We start from the raw sequence: 22,118 nt of genomic DNA, 5'->3' as shown, positions 1-22,118 counted from the left end.
GGAAACTGAGCCACTCTGGCAATTTCAGGGCGAAATTCAAAGAAATCTCCGCAAACCTGGACTGGAAAATCCCTTCCTAAAGAAAGACGGAAGTGTCAAAAACAAACCCAACCCTTTCCCAGTAAGGGGGCTGTGAGCACAGCCAGCTGTTTTTATTTGTGAGCATAGAGTTTGGGCTGCATCTTGCTTCCTTATTGGTGAAGAGTTGGGTGACTGTTAAATAGACTAGAGAGGGGAATTTGGTGAGTGGGGAATGGAATTTCAGGGGATAACAGTAAATATATAAATAATCAGATGACTGGAATTAAGGAATAAAATTAAAATGGACTAATTGGAGACACCAACATTAAAGGAGTCCAAATTGAATTAGATATTAATCTGGTATAAGAGTAAGGGGATGCTAAACTATATCTCAAAAGTAATTATATTTTTAGACAACACAGTGGGTCTGAGGGTCTTTGCCTGGAATTTCTGTGCCATTTGGGAACTTCAAGATGCTTCATGTGTCCTGAATAACCATATGTGCAGCAAACACCTCCAGTTGCTTAAACTTGAGCTCCAGGTTTCTGAGATTGAGGAGAATCTGCAGTGAGTGTATATGAAAGGCTGAGCCAGGAGGTGGTCAGTCCACAGCTATACAGAGCCCAGGAGGAGAGTAAGGAGGGTAGGAAGAGGTGGGCAGTGCAGGAATCCTCTGGCAGAGTGGCACATCCGAACTAGTTTACAGTGTGTAAATAGTAAGAAAGGTTGGTGAGCTGCAGGCACAAGAAGCTATGTGGAATTATAATGGCATGAAAATGGCTCAAAAGAATAGGAGGAATGACCACTAAATATACCTGATTGCAAAGTATTCAGGAAAGATTGGTAAGGACACAAAGGAGGGAAAGGTGTCAGTATTGATCTGCCACAGCACTAGAAAAGGACGATTTAGTTCGAGGTTCAAAAAGACAGTGTATTTGGAGATTCGTTAGATGCATTCAAAACTTTCAAGTTTTGAGAGAATGAATAAGGAGATGCTGTTTGCAGTATCAGATGGGCTGTGTAACCAGAGGGCACAGGTTTAAGGTAATTGGCAAAAAGAATCAGAGGTGACAAGCATGGCGGGGCAACATAAACTAAAGTTCTAAAAGGAGTGCAGGAACAGAGAGACCTGGGGTATCTGTGCGACTGTTGCAGGTTGAGAAGTGGTTCACAAGGCAAATGAAATCCTGGGCTTCACAAATTGACGCATTGAGTACAAAAGCAAGGAAGAAATTATGAACCTTTATAAAACACTGGTTTGGCCTCAACTTGTACATTGTGTCAATTCTGGGTAGTACATTTTAGAAAGATATGAAGGCTTTAGAGAGGGTGCAGAAAAGATTTATGAGAATGGTCCCGGGGATGAGGATCTTCAGTTATGTGGATAGATTGGAGAAGCTGGGGTTGTTTTCCTTAGAGAAGAGAAGGCTGAGAGGAGATTTGATAGAGGTGTTCAAAATCATGATGGGTTTAGACAGAGTAGATAGGGAGAAACTATTCTCATTGATGAAAAGATCGAGAACAAGAGAACACTGAATTAAGGTGATTGGCAAGACACCCAGCAATGACATGAGGAGGAATATTTTTACGCAGCAAGTGATTAGGATATGGCGTGAGTTATGCCTGAGAGTGTGGTGGAGGCAGGTTCAATCATGGCTTTCAAAAGGGAATTGGATAAGCACCAGAAGAGAGAATTTGCAGGGACAAGGGGAAAGATGGGAGGTTGGGAGTAGCTGAGTTGCTCTTGCCATGAGCTGACATCAACACCATTCTATGTTTCTTTGACTTGAAGGGAAAAAAAATGTAGCAAATTGTTATGGTCTGGAATATATTTTCCAAGGGGAATTGTTAAATATTTGAAAAGGAAAATATTTTTATGACTTATGGGGAAAGAGCAGGGGGATATCTAGACTGATTAAGTAGCTCTTTCAGAAAACCAGCATAGCCACAATGAGCTGAATGTTCTTTCTGTGCAGTATCATTCTATAATTTATTGGGTCAGTGCTTTGGAGCAAAGTAGAGCTGAGTCAGAAAAAGTACCCCATCAGGTTTGATGGTGAGGGTTGTCCAGTATTAAAGGGATGTGTGGTGTGGGACCTGTACTCACCCCAGTGTTCTGGCTTGAGATCAGTTGCAGATCTGAGTGCCTCTGGGTGTCAGCTGTGGCTGTGTGGTTAAAACTCTCGTCTCTGATTCAGAAAGTTTGGGTTCCACTCCAGGGATTTGGGTGCAAAATCTAGGCCAGGACTCCAGTGCAGTACTGAAGAGAGTGCACACTGTTGGAGGTGCCAAATTTCAGATGAGAGTTTAAACCAAGGCTCTTTCAGGTGGATGTTAAAAATCCCCATGGCAATAATTTAAAGAAGAGCAGCAGAATCCTCCTCGATGTTCCGGCCAATATTTATCCATTACTTAATAGAACAGATTATCACATTGCTGTTTGTGGAGACCTTGCAATGTGTAAACTAGCTGCTGCATTTCCTACATTACAACAGTGACTACACTTCAAAAAGTACTTAGTTGGTGTAACACACTTGGGATGTTCTGAGGGAATGTTCTGAGGGAGTGTATGATGTTATATAAATCTTTGCTTTTAAGTACAAGCTGATTACTTTTTCCTACTTTGGATAGAAACAAGTCATTCAGCTCAACCAGTCCATGCTGATGCTTACGCTCCACTCACGCCTCCTCACATCTTTTCTCATCTAAATCTACCATTGTAACCCTTTATTCTCCTTTCCCTCATATGCTTGTCTAGTTTCCTCTTAAATGTATCTGTACTATTCACTTCGACCACTCCCTCTGGTACTGAGCTCCACATTCTCACCACTCTGAATGAAGAAGTTTCTTCTGAATTCCTGGTTGGATTTCTTGGTGACTACTTTATATTGATGGCCTCTAGTTATGCTATTCCCTACAAGAGGAAACATTCTTTCTGAATCCACTCAAATAAAACCTTTCATCGTTTTAAAGACCTTGATTAGGTCACTCTTCTCCCACCTTTTTTATTAAAAAGAAGAGACCCATCCTGTTAATCCTTTGCTGATATGTATACCTACACGTTCCTTTATCATCCTTGTAAATATCCTCTGCACCATCTGTAATACATCTATATCCTTTTTTATAATATGGTAACCAGATCTGCACACAGTACACTCAGTGTGGTCTAACCAAGGTTCAGTACAGGTATAGCATAACTTTCATACTTTTCAATTCTATCCCTCCAGAAATAAAATTTAGTGCTTGGTTTGCTTTTTTATGACCTTGCTCTTTGCGTTAATCAGAATAAACTGAAAATATTCATAGCCATGCCTAGGGGGTCTACTCCTGATTGTGGCAAATTTTCTTTTTTAGGGCAGAGAATTTTGAATTTTCCAATTATTTGAATCGAGCAAAGTCAGTAAGACAGTGAAGTGAGGTTTAAAAACAGAATTGTCACTTATAAAACTGAACTCAGTAAACTGTTAATAATAAAAAGCTGTTAGGATAAAGAGGTGGGAAACAAATTAATGCCAAAAATGTGTGACTGTATTCTGCCTCTTGCAGGTGTGTGTATAGAGTTTAAACTTGAAAGAGCTAGTGATTTGTGACGCTATTTCAGAGGGCAGTTGAGAGTCAACCACAATGCTGTGGGTCTAGAGTTACATGTAGGCCAGACAGGATAAGGATGGCAGATTTCCTTCCCTAAAGGATATAAGTGAACTAGGTAGATTTTTACGACAATCGACAATGGTTTCATGATCACTATAACTGAGACACAAGTTTTTAATTCCAGATTTTTACCTTTTTTTAATATTCATTCATGGGATGTGAGCTTTGCTGGCTGGGCCAGCATTTATTGCCCATCATGGTTGCCCTTGAGAAGGTGGTGGTGAGCTGCCGCCTTGAACTGCTGTAGTCCGTGTGGTGTTAGGAAGTGAGTTCCAGGATTTTGACCCAGCGACAGTGAAGGAACGGCAATATATTTCCAAGTCAGGATGGGGTGAATAACTTGGAGGGGAACTTCAGGTGGTGGTGTTCCCATCTATCTGCTGCCCTTGTCCTTCTCGATGGTAGTGGTCATGGGTTTGGAAGGTGCTGTCTAAGGAGCCTTGGTGAATTCCTGCAGTGCATCTTGTAGATGGTATACACTGCTGGTGGTGGAGGAAGTGAATTTTTGTGGATGTGGTGCCAATCAAGTAGTCTGCTTTGCTCTGGATGGCGTCAAGTTTCTTGAGTGTTTTGGGAGTTGCACTCATCCAGACAAGTGGGGAGTATTCCATCGCACTCCTGACTTGGCTTTGTAGGTGTGGTCAGGCTTTGGGAGTCAGGAGGTGAGTTACTCATCGCAGGATTCCCAGCCTCTGATCTGCTCTTGTAGATACAGTATTTAAATGGCTAGTCCAGTTCAGTTTCTGGTCAATGGTAGCCCCCGTGTTGAAAGTGGAGATTTGGTGATGGTAATGCCATTGAACATCAAGGGGCAATAGTTAGATTCTCTCATATTGGAGATGGGCATTGCTTGGCACTTGTGTGGTGCAAATGTTACTTGCCACTTGTCAGCCCAAGCCTGGATATTGCCCAGGTCTTGCTGCATTTGTACATGGGCTGCTTCAGTATCTGAGGAGTCGTCAATGGTGTTGAACATTGTGCAATCACCAGTGAACATCCCCAGTTTTTATGATGGATGGAAGGTCATTGATGAAGCAGCTGAAGATGGTTGGGCCAAAGACACTACCTGGAGGAACTCCTGCAGTGATGTTCTGGAGGTGAGATGACTGACCTCAAACAACCACAACTGTCTTTCTTTGTGCTCCAACCAGTGGAGAGTTTTTCCCCTGATGCCCATTGACTCCAGTTTTACTAGGGCTCCTTGATGTTGCACTAGGTCAAACGTGGCCTTGATGCCAAGGACAGTCACTCACTTCAGCTATTAAATTTAAATTCCATTTGAACCCATGTCCCCAGAGTATTAGTTGGGCCTCTGGATTACTAGTCCAATGACATTACCATTACCATTATACCACCACCTCCTGCTGAAGCACTGTGGGTGTACTTACACCATATGCACTGTGGCTCACCACCACCTTCTCAAAAGAAATTGGAGATGGGCAATAAATGCTGGCCTAGCCAACGATGCACACATCCTGTGAATGAATTTAAAAAAATAACTTGGGAACTGTGTATGGTGCTGGCTGTGTGCCTGTGGGGAGCTCCATATCCATAATCTCGGTATTGTATATGTACAAGTGGCTCATGTATGGTGGGGACTGCGTGTCTATATTGTGGATTGTGTATTCTGTGCAGAGTTTAACCTTTAAATGTAGGTTAGGACCTGCATGTAGACGGTGGAAGTTATATGTAAACACTGCAGGCATGTTGCAGGAGCAGTGGTGGGAGCTGTATATACCTAGTATGGGTAATACAAGTTGCATGCACACAGAATACTCTGCAAGTACATGAATAGAGCGGCAGGTACACATCAATATTGTGCATGCCTTTGATCATAGAATCATACAGCACAGACAGAGCTATCCAATTAGTTCCACTCCCCTGCTCTTTCCCTATAGTCCAGCAAAATTTTCCTTTTCAAGTATATATCCAAATCCCTTTTTTAAGTTATAACCATCGCTGGAACCATCGTTTTTATGCAGTGCATTCACTGTAACTCATAGCGTAAAACAATCTCACTGTCTTTCTGGTTTTCTTGCCAGTTCGCTTAAATCTGTAACCTCTGGTTGCCAATCTTTCTGCCAGTGGAAACGGTTTCTTTCTATCAACTCTTATCAAAACCCTTCATAATTTCGGATGCCTTTATTAAATCTCCCCTTAACAAGCTCTTAGGAGAACAGCCACAGATTCTCTAGTCTTCAACATCCCCTGCTGGCATGCTGGGAAATCTTCTCTGCATTCTCTTCAAGGCTTTGACATCTTTTCACAACGTGGTGCCCAGAATTGGACACAAGGACCCAGCTGAGGCCTGAAGCCTAACCAGCTTCTTTGCTTTTGCACTCTAAGTCTCTAGTTATAAAGTCCATGATCCCATGTGCTTTTTTATTAATATCAGCTTTATCATTATGTCCTACCACCTTCAAAAATTTGTGTTTGTGAACCCTCAGGTCTCTGTCTCTGCGCCATCTAACACAGTGTGACTGCTATGGTTTGGGTTTCATTGATGCAATGTGGCACTGCAAAATACTTGTACATGGTGGGAGGGGGTTAGGGTTATGCTGTGAGTGCATAGTGTGGGTACTGACGGCTGTGTGTTCATGTTGTGGCATGGTGTGGGTATTGTGTATATAACATGAGCAGTAGAGTCTGCACCTAGAATTCCCTCATAAACCTTTCTGCCTCTCTCTTCTCCTTTAAGACACTCCTCAAAAGCCACATCTTTGACCAAGCTTCTGGTCACCTGCCCTATATCTCGATATGGCTCGGTATCAAATTTTCTTTGATAATGCAGAAATGAAGTGCCTTGAGATATTTAACTATATCAAAGGGGTTATATAAATGTAAGTTGCTGTTCCATCTATATAGGGTGGACTCTTCAAGGAAAGGGCAAAGATTGCTTCTTGAAATGATTATTTGAGACCATTCTGAAAATGTAGGTCAGGAGCTTCCTGTCCATCCCCCCCAAATGAGAATCTGCCTTCAAGAAGCAGAAATGGAAATCAAATGTCTGCATCTTTGGTTAGCAGGTGTTTTTTTCAGGCTGATCCAGCAAAAAAAACCCTTCAAAAATAGTCTCTTGCCACAATACCATTTATTTGTGAAGAGATTTTGAAATGACTAATCTTGGGATATAAGTGACTTACCGAAAAGAAGCTGAGTGCCTTTGGACCTCATAAACCACAGGGCTAAACAGTAAGTGCTTTTTTTCATCTATATGCTGTATTATCTGATTGTTGTTATCTTCCTTTTCTGGGGGTTTCCCTTTTCTGTGTAATGGGTAAAGTGTATCCCCAGATGCTGCTGAGTGTCCAGTATCTTCTGGTTTTGTTTCAGACTTTTGCTTTTTGGTTTACGGTCAAAATTTTGTTTGAGTTTGATCAGATCAGTAGCAGTTGGGCCTTATAACCCATTCCATATGATGACAATAGTGTGAGGTGCTGTTGGAGATGGCTGGGTAATAGGACACATTAAATTGCTATGATCCAATGTTACCTTAAATCTTTCTCATTGGGATAGAGGCAGAGCAGATGGTCTGGACCTGACCATTCAGTTTCCAGTTTAACCTGAATCCAGAAAGTTGAAATAGAGGTGTTGTAGTGGAAATTGGGTGAGCAATGCCACAGGAATCCACTAGTTTACATTTATTTAAGCAGGAAGAGTTTTGAAGATATTTTGTGGAGGCAGTTGCTCGGAGGAGTTACAGAGCCATGACAGTTTGATGGAGTTGTTATTGTCTACAACAAACATTGCTAGGTCACAATGCTTCAATGATTCGGCCGTTTAAACCTTTCAGGTTCCCTCCTACTTGTTGGAGTTAATCCAACTAATATCACCAGCCCTCGCTATTTGAATGAAAAATAGTCAAAGATGATAATAAATGGTTTGCAAGTTCCCCTCAAAAGTCATATGCCATCTTGACATGGAACTATATCACTGTTCCTTTATCCATCGCTGCATCAAAATCCTGGAACTCTGGTCTTACCGGCACTGGGTATACCTACACCACACGGACTGCAGTGATTCAAGACAGCAGCTCATCACCATCTTCTCGAGGGCAGTTAGGGATGGGCAATAATTGCTGGCCTTGCCAGTGATGCCCACATCCCATGAGCTTTTGTTCTTAATTAAAAGCTGTTTATCTGTGCTATTGAGTAATACTCTGCAGTGAAAGTGGTTCAACTTGTTTAGTTGGGGATAAAAAGGACAAAACAACAGAAAACTGGGAGGTTGATGAGTCAGTCAGGGTTAACGTTGCATGTGAAGAAAACAGCTAGGACATATCTTGTGACATCGTTCGCATTCTTATGACTGGGGATACTGGGATTTAAAACAAATAGTAGTAATGCAGTATCTGTTTCCTTTAGAGAACATGTATTAATCAAATTCTGCTTCCAATGATTGAGGGATCTAGAATGAATAAGCATAAGGTTAAATGATTTAGAACAGAGAGCGGAAGAAGCTTTTTTTTTACACAAAAGTGGAATACAATATTGGAGAAAGTGATTGAGCCAGGGATAATGTCAGTATTTAAAGATAACTCCGATAAGTGGTTGAAGAAAATGGGCATAAAGGGATAAAGAGAACAGGCTAGCACGTGGAATTAGGACTGCTGCATGTGTGGAGACTAAAGACCAACACAGATTGGTTGGGCCAAATGGCCTGCTTTCAAATGACAATTTCTACGTTCAAGTGCTGTACATGTGCTTGCATTGCCTCAGGCATCGTAAGATTGTCTACAATGTGACTTCTACACATGCTTTTAATATAACAGATCTCCTGTGATGTTGATTACAGCATATCAGTGATTATCTTGCTGCAAGGTGGGTTGGGCGGGGGAAGAGGTGGGTTACTGGATCGTAGAATCAACACAACTCTCCAAAGATAGTTTGGGAAGAAGTTTCAAAGAGATCCTCTCAAAATGGTTTTTGCTTGGTTCCTGGAAAATAATTGAGGAGGTTGTTTCCTTATTGCAACTATGTAACTAAGTAGATGTCACAATTGAGTCTATATTTGAAGCATGTGTTTTTTTTAGGATGAACAGCAACAACTTGCACTTATATCGCACTATAACATGGACAAATGTCCCATGGTATCTAACAGAGGAGTGGAAGAGGACGCCAAGCCAGTGTAGGAGCGGAGTAACTAAAAAGTTGATCAAACAAATTGGTTTTTAAAAACCAATCTTGAATTAAGCGATGGTGAGGCAGAGGGATTTATGAGGGAAATTTCAGAGCATAAGTCTATATGGCTGAAGGCACAGCCACCAATGATAGGGTGAAGAGGAGGTGGATGCACAAAAAGTTAAAAGATCAGAGAACTCTGGGGTGGTGGGGGAACTTTTTTTATTCATTCATGGGATGTGGGCGTCACTGGCTAGGCCAGCATTTATTGCCCTCATTCAGAGAGTATTTAAGAGTCAACCACATTGCTGGAGTCACATGTAGACTGGACCAGGCAAGGTCAGCAGATTTCCTTCCATCTATCGTGGTGGGATTCGAACTCTGATCCCCAGAGCATTAGCTGGGTATCTGGAATACTAGTCTAGTGACAATACCACTATGCCACCAATAGGGAAGGGCAAGACCATGAGCGGATTTAAATATGAATTATTAAGAATGTTCATTGGATGTCAGCAGTCCTATGCTTTTCCTAAAAGTTGAAGTATTGTGGGAATTGTAAACACAGGTGGTTTCTGGGAGATGTAGTTCAGTCTGCTTTTTCTTTTCCCAATAACAACAGCTTGAATTTTTTATGCACCTCCTAAGCTCATTTCTCCTCCTGTCCTGTGGTGGGGCACTTGCTGGGGTACAAGTTCAAGCCCTTCTGTACTACACCCAAGTACTATACATGTATGAGGTTTAGCGATATCTTTTAGCAGGCAACCTAGTCACAGTCAAAAGTGCTCATCTGTCAGCAGAATTTATCGGAGCAAATATCAGAAACAGGAACCCAGTATCACTCTCCCCACCACCCCCCCACCACCACCACCACAAGAACCTGATGACTCAAAACGTTAACTTTATTCCTCTTCACAGATGCTGTCAGACCTGCTGAGTTTTTCCAGCCATTTTTGTTTGTGTTTCAGATTTTCAGCATTCGCAGTATTTTGCTTTTATCTTGTTACTGGTGAGTTGATCCTTTGTGGGTGCATCGTTGAATGCACTTTTGGAGTCCCTTGGTGCCAAGGAAAGATTTGATCATGGATCCCAGCCTACCTGGTTTGTGGTGGATAGAATCAAAAAGCAGAGAAGTTACCTTATACTTGTGTAGAACCTTGGTTAGGCCACACTGGAGGACTGAGCACAGTTCTGGTCCTCATATTATAAACAGGTGTATAGAATCACTGGGAAAGGTACAAAAAAGATTTACAAGGATGATACCAAAACTGAGGGGTTAGAACAATCAAGAAAAGCTAAGCTGGGGCTCCGGAGAAGGGGCCATAAATATAAGCTAATATAAATAAAAGATAATTATTAATAAATCCAATAAGGAATTTAAGCAAAACTACTTTACCCAGAGAGTGGCGAGAATGTGGAACTTGCTACCAAATGGTTTAGTTGAAACAAATGATACATATGCAGTTTCATTGAGGACAATAGAAAATTTTATTGACAGAGTCAGGACAAGAGGAGCATAAACACATCAATAGGTGTGATAGGCCCCAGGTTCAGGTTCAGGCCCAGCCCCAAGTGGTGGGCCCAAGTTCAGGCCAAGCCCCAGCACAGGGTTTGCGTTCAGGCCCAATCTTGAAGTTAGGCCTAGATTCTGTCCCAACTCCAAGTAATTGTTCCTGGGACCAATTTGGCTAAATTAGCTTTGTCTGTCTATATGTTCTATGTAATTAAAATCAATTGACTATACTGACTGCAGTGACCCATCAACTGAGGCTCCACTCACAGAGCTCGACATTTACACCAAAGGGTAAAGTTGGACATAACTCAATACTGGTGTCCCAATGCTTTTTTAAAAATCCCAGACAGTGCTTCAGCTTTCTGTATTAGAGAGTGATGGTGGTGTGTTACAGTTCACTTGGGGAAGTTAGTTGCTATGGCCACATACACTTTTTACATGCATGTTGTAATCTGAAGCTTTGGATAGTTATGATAGAGGCTTCAACAGTCTTTCTATCACATCGCTGACCAAGAATGTCTCCCACTCTTACCGCCTGCCATTGGTGTGTGTTGGAAGGATTTGTAGGTTGATACTGAACCCTGTTTGGCTGTGTTACAAATGTGGCCCCGATTTGTCCCTTCCACCCCCACCTGCCCAACAAGATTTTGCTTCACCCCCACATCCCACCGACCCCCGCCCCCCCCACAAAAACTGTCGGGGCCCTCTCTTTGACTCCCTCCCCTCACTAAATTCTAACTACGTAACTGACAAAACTACCTTCTCCCTGGCTTGAAAGTGCCTGGACCTTTAAACTTAGCTGATTCACGGCAGCCGGTGCCATTTTTAAAAAACAGGGACGAGGCCTCCTTGTGTCTGAAGCCCTCGACAGGGAACACACTGTCCTGCACAGTTCTCACCTGGCCTGAGTCGCAAGGTTGGCTAAGAACATATCGGATAGATTTCAAGATAAAAAAGTAGTAGCGGAGTGGCAATCCGACTCTGCCACTCCACAGAAGTTCAGACCCAAAAACTTTAATTGCAACCAGCCTTTCTAATACCTCCTGTTTGTTTTGATTACTGTTCTAAGAAATTGATTAAAATAATATTTCATCCAGTTTCACTTTCATTTTATCAAGACTTTTACATTGACTGGTTTACACAGCGGTCTGCTTTCAATTTTTACATTGTCTCGGCTGTGTCATTTTTTCCCTCGTCCTCGTTCAGGCAAGTTTCATTGATTTGAAACACGCATGTTCCTAATATTACGTGGCAAACTTTAAATATTGCACCACTTTGTTCATTGCTCTGACTGGAAAAGCCTAGAAGGTCTTAAATAACTGTTTTGAGCTTTTCTGTGGGGTTAATGGTGTCCTCTGTCACCTATCCAGCACTGAATTGTGATGAGGCTCACTAGCACCTTCCAAGATTCTCCTGCAGTCTCCCCGAAATTAAATATTAATCTGTGCATTAAATGGAACTGGTATTGCATCACCAGACTATGAACTGCTTTATTTACAATGTACTTAGCAGCAACTACACGTGGTACTGGGTTTGTAACCCCAAGATCAAGAGTTCAAATCTCACAATGGTAAACTATGAAACAATGTAACTTCATCTGAAACAGATGGAAACAGGTTTGTACTCGAAAGAGTTACACGTGTGCTTTCAACTCCAATTTAGCTCTACACTGACTGCTGAGGTAGCCTGTGCTACTCTCCTATTGGTTACTACGGATCATGTGATCATTCCTAACACGTATTATTCTTAAAGGTACATTACACACTAAATAAAACCATAACTACTACATTCCTCCTGTTTTAACTCGACCATATATATTATATTTACAAGTTCATATTTTTAAAGATAACATAATATTTATACTGGGTAAGGAATTTACATGGTCAGTCTTTCAGTGGTTTCCTGATATGTGTGGAACATCGCAGCTCCACAACTTCAGATTCTTTGTCAGGAACCTCCTTTTCCGGAACTGCGTGAACATCAGGTGCTTCGGTGGGCACTTGCAGGTCTGTATCCTCAACTCTTGCAGGAACATCGGACATGTCAGTCCTGGGTTGAATATCCTCAACAGGAAACACAGACCCAGCCATGGTCACTGGAGGAACCATATCTTGATGATTTGCCTCTCTCTTCCTTAAATGGTCCATTCCAGCCTTCCATCTCCAAGTGGTAAGATAAAGGTCCAGTCACCTCACATATTTCACCCGGTAACTACTTTGGTCCTTCCCTGAAGTTTTTCACGTATACTGGCTCTCCCATGATAAATTTCCTCTCGCAATTATGCCAGTCGTGTCTGGTTTTCTGGCTTCCCTGACTCTTTTCCACCTTCCCCTCAAAATTTGGCATTATTAAGCTCAATCTTGTCCTGAGACAGTGTTTCAACAATAACTCCACGGGTGTGGCACCTATTGTTGTGAGGGGTAGTCCTGTAATGAAGAAGAAAGCGTGCTAGCTTGGTTGCCAAGGAATTGGCAGTCAGCTTTCTTATGCCTGCCTTGAATGTCTGAACCGCCCTTTCGGCCAGTCCATTTGAGGAAGGGTGGTATGGTGCAGTTCTTACATGAGTGATACCATCAAGGCTGATAAACCATTGAAACTCAGCACTCGTAAATGCCATGCTATTATCGGAAATGATTACTTCTGGTAGTCCTTGAATGACAATACTCTAACATAGTTTCTAAACTGTAGCGCCCGACATTGGTGACTTCACCTCATATACGTCCAATCATTCTGAATGGGCATCGACAATGAGCAGAAACATTGTTCCCAGGAAAGGTCCAGTGTAGTCAATGTAACCACACCCAGGGTCTACCTGGCTGCTTCCATGGGTGTAATGGAGCTGTCACTGGAAACTTTTGCTGTTGCTGGCATTGCACACAGTGCTTTACTAAACTCTATTTCGCCATCCATCCCTGGCCACCATAGATAACTGCTATGGTCTTCATTTGGGAAATTCCTGGATGGACATTGTGTAGTTCAATTAAAGTGGCTCCCTTCCCTTTGGGGGAACTATCACTTGCGCACCCCACAATAGGACGCCATCCTGGCTGGTGATTTCATGTCTTCTCTTGAAGTATGGTTTCATTTAATCAGATACGGGCTTCTGTAACCAATCAGGTAGCACATGTTCTCGTACTTGAGATAGGACTGGGTCCCGGCTTGTCCAGTCTCTGTTCTGTCCCCATAACGGCGAGGAATAGACTCATAGACGTTTACAGCACAGAAGGAGGCTATTCAGCCCATCATGTCCATGCTGGTCAACAAAGATCTGAGTACAGCAATCTCATTTTCCAGCGCTTGACCCATAGCCCTGGAGATAATAGCAATGCAAGTGAATATCTAAATACTTATTAAATGTTATGAGAGTTTCTGACTCAACCACCCTTTCAGGTAATGAGTTCCAGATTCCCACCACCCCCTGGGTTAAAAAAAAATTCTCCTCAACAACCCCCCCCTCTTAGCCTTCTACTTCTTACCTTAAATCTATGCCCCCTGTTATTGACCCCTCTATTAATAGAAAAAGAACCTTCCTATCCACCTTATCTGTGCCCCTCATAATCTTATATACCTCTCAGGTCCCCTCTCAACCTTTGCCGTTCAAGGAAAACAACCCCAGCCTGTCCAATCTTTCCTCCTAGCTAAGAAAATTAACAGTAAAACAAGTTCCTGTGGAACTGGGACATGCTCATCATTTTCTTGTAAACGCAAACGACTAAGGGCATTGGTGTTTGTGATTTGATTTCCCGGCCTATGTACGAAAGTGTATTCATATGCTGCCAGAATGAAAGCCCATCGTTGAATTCTAGCTGAGGCTATGGGTGGTATAGCCTTTTCCTCACTAAGCAAACCTAACGGTGCTTTGTGGTCTGAAACAATTGTAAAATGGCGGCTGTATACGTACTGGTGAAATTTCTTCACACCAAAGATGATGGACAGGCCGCCTTTTTCTATCTGTGAGTATCCCTTTTCCACTGTGGTGAGCGTCCTTCATATATAACCTACTGGCCGCTCCGTGCCATCATCCATCCGATGAGAGAGCACTGCTCCCACTCCATAGGGAAACATGTCACATGTCATCACCAATTCTTTTGTCTGGTCATAATGCACTAATAGATTGGATGAGTGCAACAATTGCTTCATCTTTATGAAAGCTTCTTTCTTGGGTGCCTCCTAAGGCCAATGTTGGTTCCTTTTGAGTAGAGAATGCAGGGGGGCCAGCACAGTAGACAAATTGGGTAAGAACCGCCCATAATAGTTGATTGTTCCTGGAATTATTTGACTTCTGAGGCATTCTTTGGCGCAGATGCCTCCATTATGGCTCTCACTTTCTCCTCAACTGGGCGGAGGCCCTATGAATCTACCCAGTGACCCAGATAGATTAGCTCTCTTACTTAGAGCGTGCACTTTTTTTAAATGCACTCCAATTTGCAAGAAATGTTTTAAGACTTCTAAGTTTGCAAAATGCTCTTTTTCCTGTCACCAGGAATCCTGTCACCAACACATTGTCTAAATGGACTACAACTTGGGGCAGTCCCTCAGGAAGCTTTCCATTGTTCTCTAAAAGATGGCACCAGCTGAGACGATACCAAAAGCCAACCGTGCATATTGGTACAACCCTTTGTGGGTATTAATTGTGACAAATTCCCAGGAGGCATTATCCAGTTCAAGTTGTTGATGAGCATGGCTCGTATCAAGCTTTATGTACCTTGTGCCTCCTGTCAAGGCGTATGGCACCAGTCTCGCCTTCATGAAGCGAGGGGTTGCTTCCAGATCTACATAAACCTTGGCCTGCAGGCCCTGGATTTTTCCCAGTTTGTCCTGAAAGACAGTGGCATACTTTTTAAAGTAGACCTGGTAGCTCTCAACTGAAAGATGTCAGACCATTGTAACTTAATCTCCTTTGAGCAATTTTGCCCCAGCAGGCTTGGCCCTTCACCTGCTACCACCATCATGGGTAGCTTTGCCGATTGACTTCCATAATGGACAGTTACTCTGCTTATGCCTTTACTTGAATATCTTGCCCATATATGTTTTTGGCTTGACAGCTGTTTGTTTTAAGCTTAAATGATGTTCACCATTATTCAAATATCTGAAAGTATGTTCCCCAATTTCTATAGTGGAAGCTCCTATGTCTAAATGCATTCTAACAGGTTTGCCATTTATTTTCACTGTGACGAATATTGGTTCTGTCCTTCCAGCTTTCAGATTAAACGATGAGTAAATGTCTGAATTTGTTGTTTCAGGCTCCTTTACATTGTAGATTTCATTGGGCTTCTTCTTTTGTTTACAAGCCTGTTTGAATCTTTCCTTGCACTGCCTCATCATATGTCCATTTCTGTGACAATAGTAGCATTCGAATTTTTTAAGTTGTTAATTTCTAAAAGACTGATTATTTCTACTGCTATTAAATTTATTCTTTGATTTCGCTGCTAAGTTATTTTCCTTTATTCTCTGGCTAGTGGAGGCTGTTTCCCGCTTCTCAGCAGAGCCTCGCTTATTCCCGCCAAATTCAGGTAAGGTTTCCTGCCCGGCACCATTTTTCACTTCCTGTATTGCTTTTGAATCTGTTAATGCACTTTCCATGGCCAGCGCTATCTTTAGCACCTTCTTGCAATCCAGATTCACTTCGGATAATAATCTTTTCTGAATACTGTCCTCTTTCACACCACACACTAAATGATCTCTTCAGGGTCGTACTGAACTCGCAATGTTCCGTTAGCTGCTTCAATTTTGCCACATAGTATGGAGTTGTCTCACTCGGGTCTCTATTTTGTGGATTAAACCTGAACCTCCTCATCGTGACTGAGGGCTTGGGTTGAAAATGACCCATCACGGGGTCCACCAATTCATCAAAATTCTTCGAATCTGGTGCACTGGGTGCCATCAAACTTCAAATCAGACTGCAGGTTTTGCTCTTTCAAGTACTTAAGAGGGTTGCTTGCCTCTTCTCTTCCCTGTAATCTCGTTCGCTTGAAAAAAGAACATGAGACATTCTATGCATTGAGACCAATTGGCTGTGGCTGATTCAAAAGGATCAAATTGTGGCATTGAGAGAGAGGATAATTTCTTCAATTCTATCGGAGTTTGTTACTTACAATCACTGGGTGAGGTACAGTGCCGATTTCTTTTTAACTTGATTTATTCTGTTCAATCCTGTTTTATCCTTGTTGCCAGTTGTAGGGTGGCCGAGTTGTACTATTAATGATAGAGTTGATCTGCAGACCCTTCTTGGGTGGAAACATTAAGTTCATTTACAATATACTCAGCAGTAACTACACGTGTGCTCTCAACTCCAACTCTAGCACCAAACTGACTGCTGAGGTAGGCCATGCTGCTCTTCTATTGGTTGCTACAGATCATTTGATCTCTCCTAACAATTATTATTCATAAAGGTACATAACACACTAAATAAAATCATAAGTACTACAACAATCAATGTGGCTTCAAATGTTAAGTCAAAAGAAATTGGGAACCCATGGATACCCAGCACTTAAAACTTGAGCCTAATGCTGAGAGCTGGAAAACTCAGGGGAAAAAAATCACAAGTGCATGAAAAAAAATTATGTATTTATCATTTTCTTGGAACAGTACTTATAATTGTAATAAAACTCATTCATATCCCTGATCTCAGTTCAGGCATGCTAATTTTGTATGCATATTCCCCACAGCATCTGTACCGGATAAGTACAAAAGGGAGTAAAGAATATAAGGATATGACCAGGGGTTTAGATGAAATATGGTGGGAGAGGACTCGCATGGAGTTTAACACTGGCAGAGACTAGACAGCCTGAATGGCCAACTTCTGTGCTGTAAATGGTCTGTAAAATGACAAGTAAATGTTTCGGGCATAGATGGTATTATAACAGCAGGCAGCATGGTTAGAGAAATAAATATTTGGTGGGAAGGGGGCTCAGTACTTATCTGACAGAGTTGTCTGAAACCCTGGTGCTGACATGTTTTCCCTCCAGCAGATTCCTGTGTCACTGGGGCCTGGTCCGCTTTGCCAGGTTTTCACGTTCCTTACGACTGCACCACCAGCTCTCCAACTTGCCTAATCTGCTTTAACTTTGCATACATATTCTGGGTCTTTATTCAATTTTTTTTATACTCGTTCATAGGGTGAGGTGGTGGTGAGCCACCACCTTGAACCACTGCAGTCCATGAGGTGTAGGTACACCCATAGTGCTGTTAGGGAGGGAGTTCCAAGATTTTGACCCAGCTACAATGAAGAAATGGCGATATATTTCCAAGTCAGGATGGTGAGTGGCTTGGAAGGGAACTTGCAGGTGGTGATGTTCCCATGTATTTGCTGCCCTGTCCTTCCATTTGGTAGAGGTCACAGGTTTGGAGAGTGCTGTTGAAGGGGCCTGTTTGCCTCTTGTAAATGGAACACACTGCTGCCACTGTGCATCGGTGATGAGGGGAGTGAATGCTTAAGGTGGTGGGTGGGGCACTGATCAAGCGGGCTGCTTTGTCCTGGATGGTGTCGTGCTTCTTGCTGCTGTACTCATCCAGGCAAGTGGGGAGTATTCCATCAAACCCCTGACTTGTGCCTTGTAGATGGTGGACAGACTTTGGGGAGATCTGGAGGTGAGTTATATCAGCAGAATTCACAGCCTCTGACCTGTTCTTGTGGCCACAGTATTTACATGGCTGGCTAGTTCAGTTCCTGGTCAATGGTAACCCCCAGGATGTTGATACTGGGGGATTCAGCGATGGTAATGCCATTGAATGTCAAGGGGTGATGGTTAGATTCTCTTTCATTGACGATGGTCATTGTCTGGCACTTGTATTGTGTGAATGTTACTTCCCACTTATCAGCCCAAGATTGCATGTTGTCCAGGTCTTGCTGCATATGAACACAGACTGTTTCAGTATCTGAGGAGTCGCGAATGTTGCTGGACATAGTGCAGTCATCAACGAACACCCCCATTTCTGACTAATGATGGAAGGAAGGTCATTGGTGAAGCAGCTGAAGATGGTTGGGCCTAGGACAATAGCCTGTGGAACTCCCTAGGTTGAGATGATTGACCTCCGATAATTGCAACCCATCTTCCTTTGTGTTAGGTATGACTCCAACCAGTGGAGAGTTTTCTCCTGATTCACAATGACTTCAGTTTTGCTAGGGCTTCTTGGTGCCACACTTGGTCAAATGCTGCCTTGATGTCAAGGGCAGTCACTGTCACCTCACCACTACAATTCAGCTCTTTTCCCCATGTTTAGACCAAGGCTGTAATGAGGCAGGAGCTGAGTGATCCTGGCAGAACCAAACTGAGCATCAGTGAGCAGGTTATTGCTGTCAAGTGCTACTTGATAGCACTGTCAGCGACCCCTTCCATTACTTTGCTGATGATCAAGAGTAGAATGGGGCAGTAATTGGCCAGATTGTTCTGCTTTTTGTGTACAGGACAAACTGGCCAATTTTCCACATTGCCGGATAGATGCCAATGTTGTAGCTGTACTGGACAGCTTGGCTAGGGGTATGGCTAGTTCTGGAGCACAAGTGTTCAGTACTACTGTTGGGATGTTGTCAAGGCCCATATCCTTTGCAGTATCCAGTGCCTTCAGCCATTTTTTAATATCAAACGGAGTGAACTGAATTGGCTGAATACTGGCACTGTGATGTTGTGGACCTCGGGAGGTCGAGATGGGTCATTCACTCAACACTTCTGGCTGAAGATGGTAGAAAATGCTTCAGTCTCGTAACTTTGCACTGATGTACTGGGCTTCCCCACCATTGAGGATGGGGATATTTGTGGTGCCTTCACCTCCTTTGGTTAGTTCTATAAATGTCCACCACGAATCACGACTGGATGTGGCAGGACTGCAGAGCTTTGAACTTTGATCTGATCCGTTGGTTGTGGGATCACTTGGCTCTGTCTATCGCTTGCTGCTTCCACTGTTTAGCATGCATGTATTCCTGTGTCATAGCTTCGCCAGCCTAGCATCTCATTTTTAGGTATGCCTGGTGCTGCTCCTGGCATGCTCACCCACACTCTTCTTTGAACCAGGGCTGGTCCCCTGGCTATATGTTAATGGCAGAGTGAGGGATATGCTGAGCCATAAGGTTACAGAATGTGGTTGAATGCAATTCTGCTGCTGATGGCCCACAGCATCTCATGGATGCTGAATTTTGGGCTGCTGTATCTGTTTTGAATCTAGCCCACTTAGCATGGTTGTAGTGGAGGGTGTCCTCAGTCTGGAGATGGGACTTTGTCTCCATAAGAACTGTGCAGTGGTCACTCTCATTAATACTGACATGGACAGATGCATCTATGATAGGTAGGTTGGCAATATAGGCTTCTCCCTCTTGTTGGTTCGCTCACCATCTGCAGCCAACCCTCTGTGTCCTTCAGGACTCTGCCAACTTGGTCTTCAGTAGTGCTAATGAGCTATGCTTGGTAATGGATATCAAAGTCTCTCACCCAGAGTACATTTTGTGCCTTGCTACCTTCAGTATTTCTTTTGATTGGTGTTCAATATGGAGCATTACTTATTCATGAGGGAGGATGGTAGGTGGTAATTAGCAGGAGATTTCCTTGCCCCACGTTTGACCTGAAGCCATGAGGTTTCATGGGTTCCAGAGTCAATGTTGAGGACTCCCGGGCTATTCCCTGGGACAGTATACCACTGGCCGCCTCTGCCAGGTCTGTCCTGCTGGTGGAACAGCATAAGTCCAGGAATGGTGAAGAAGGAGTCTGGGATATTGACTGTTTCTTGACTAGTCTGTGGGGCAGCTCTCCAAATTTCAGCACAAGTTCCCCAGATGTTAATGAGGAAGACTTTGCAAGGTCGACTGTCATTGTCACTTCCAGTGCCTAGGTCAATAACAGGTGGTCCATCCAGTTTTATTCTTATCTGATTTTTCTGTCACTGTTTGATATGATTGAGTGATTTGCTAGGCATTTCAATATAGCAGTGAAGAGTCAACTGCATTGCTGTTGGTCTGGAGATAAAAGTCGGCCAGAACAGCTAAGGTTGGCAGATTTCCTTTTCTGAAGGACATTGGTGAACCAGACGGGATTTTATGACAATCCGATAATTGAAGAGTATGGATTCTGCTGTGTTGGCCAGTGAGTTGGAGTTGGGACAGCACTTATGGTAGGAATTACAGCAAACGGTCTACTTAACCAGAGTCTCAATGAACTACAGCAAACAGAACTCCTGACTCAAAACTACAGCAAAGTCATCTGATAAAGCAGGGTTATTTCTCTAGCGAAATGCTGAGTAGAAGGTTAGTTATTTAATATAAACTATGTCCATAAAATCAATCCCAGTCAACAACAGTGACCCTAGGTATGATTGATGGGGCAATTAACCAATCACTGACATTCTATTCAGGAACTTTGGTGTTGCTGTATGCTGCTGAGCGAAGCTTTGTTATAGGCACCATTTTATACAGTGTTTTGGATTGTGCAGGATCGAGATATATTCTCAGTACCTTGCTTGAGTTGGAAAGGATTCTGCTCCCAGTCCTGAACAAAGAAAAAATTTGTTTGTGTCGTACCTTTCATGATCCCAAAGCGCTTTGTAGCAATAAGGTGCTTTTTGAAGTGTAGTCATTATTGCAAAGTAGGAAACTATTGTGTGTCAAATGACATTTCACCCTCTTCCCTATGCAATTGTCAGTGACTGTATAATACCAGTCCACATAATTCCTCCTCCAGGAATCATGCCCTAAGTGGGTGCTGGCGCCCATGAACTTCCATTGGATTGGTCCATGTTTATACCTGGCAAACCACTGCAGTACTTTGCCATTGCCTTCTGCAGTAGGGCTGACCAGGAAACTCTCTCACTCTTGCCATCAGATGAATTGGAAGATTTACAGGCTGATAATCAACCTGTTTGGCTACGTTATGAATGCACCTTCCATGGTCATCAAGTCCTGAAGTGAGACTTGAGCCTGGAATTTCTGGCCCTGAAGTAAAGATGCTACCACTGAGCCACAGGACTTCCCACCCCATGTGATTAATGGGACAGGGAACTGTATTTTCTCCTTGGCTTAAATCTACAGGGAAGAAAGGATTAAAATGCTTCAATCCAAAATCAAATCAATCTAGAGTACTTGCTTTCCTGAACAATAACAACTCTCAAAGCACTTTAAAGTGTAATCACTGTTGTAATGTAGGAAACCAATTTTGCAAACTATGCCAAAGCACTGGAAATCTAGGGACTTTTCCAAGCTTGGGTCTGAGCCTGATGTGCATCTATAAAAGGGCACGGATGCGGTTTCACTGTTTGCTTTTACTTCTCTGTCCTGGAGGATCAGGAGGTTCTTGGGGCTGAGTGACTAATATGAGAATTTGTGAATGCGGGCTCACAGGATGTTACAGGGCTTTTTTTTATTGCATGACAGTGAATCCTTGTTCGTTGAGGAGTCATCTTCCTGTTTTAACAAAACAAAAAAGATGTGCAGGCACTCACTCCCTTGAAAAGGTGCAAAAAACGAATCTTTGAAAGGAGGATGAGCTTGGAAGAGAGGTTTAAAAAAAGCTCAACCCTACAACCCAGACAGAAGACAGGTAAGGGACAATTCCAGTGTTAAATATTGAAGAAAGAAGGACTTGTATTTATATAGAGCCTTTTATGACTGCAGGATGACTTACAGTCAATGAGGTATTTTTGAAGTGTCGTCACTGTTCTTGTTCTTCAAAATAATGATGTGGGATCTTTAACATTCCCCTGACAGGACAGACTGGGCCCCTATATGTCTGATCTGAAAGATGGTGCCTTTGACAGTGCAGTACTCCATCAGTGCTGCAATGGGAGTGTCAGGCTAGATTTCTGTGCTCAAGTCTCAGGAATGGGACTTGAAC

At 42.8% G+C, this 22,118-nt stretch overlaps 1 protein-coding gene across 3 annotated transcripts in view; it reads left to right on the top strand.

Moving 5' to 3' along the window:
* Nucleotides 1–22,118, top strand: part of malt3 (MALT paracaspase 3) — a 118,010-nt gene that overhangs the window by 211 nt on the left and 95,681 nt on the right. For 2 of the 3 annotated variants that reach the window (XM_041178600.1, XM_041178599.1), the window contains exon 2: nt 21,659–21,824. The exons of the other annotated variant lie outside the window; for it this stretch is intronic. In XM_041178600.1, the coding sequence (XP_041034534.1) occupies nt 21,767–21,824 (58 nt within the window). In that variant the 5' untranslated portion in view covers nt 21,659–21,766. The remainder of the gene's footprint in view (nt 1–21,658; nt 21,825–22,118) is intronic. 3 annotated transcript variants of the gene reach the window in all.

This window comes from Carcharodon carcharias, chromosome 32 (assembly GCF_017639515.1).
Source record: "Carcharodon carcharias isolate sCarCar2 chromosome 32, sCarCar2.pri, whole genome shotgun sequence".
Taxonomy (NCBI): domain Eukaryota; kingdom Metazoa; phylum Chordata; class Chondrichthyes; order Lamniformes; family Lamnidae; genus Carcharodon; species Carcharodon carcharias.
The sequence above is the reverse complement of the archived record's forward strand: the minus strand, read 5'-3'. Positions and strand labels throughout refer to the sequence as shown.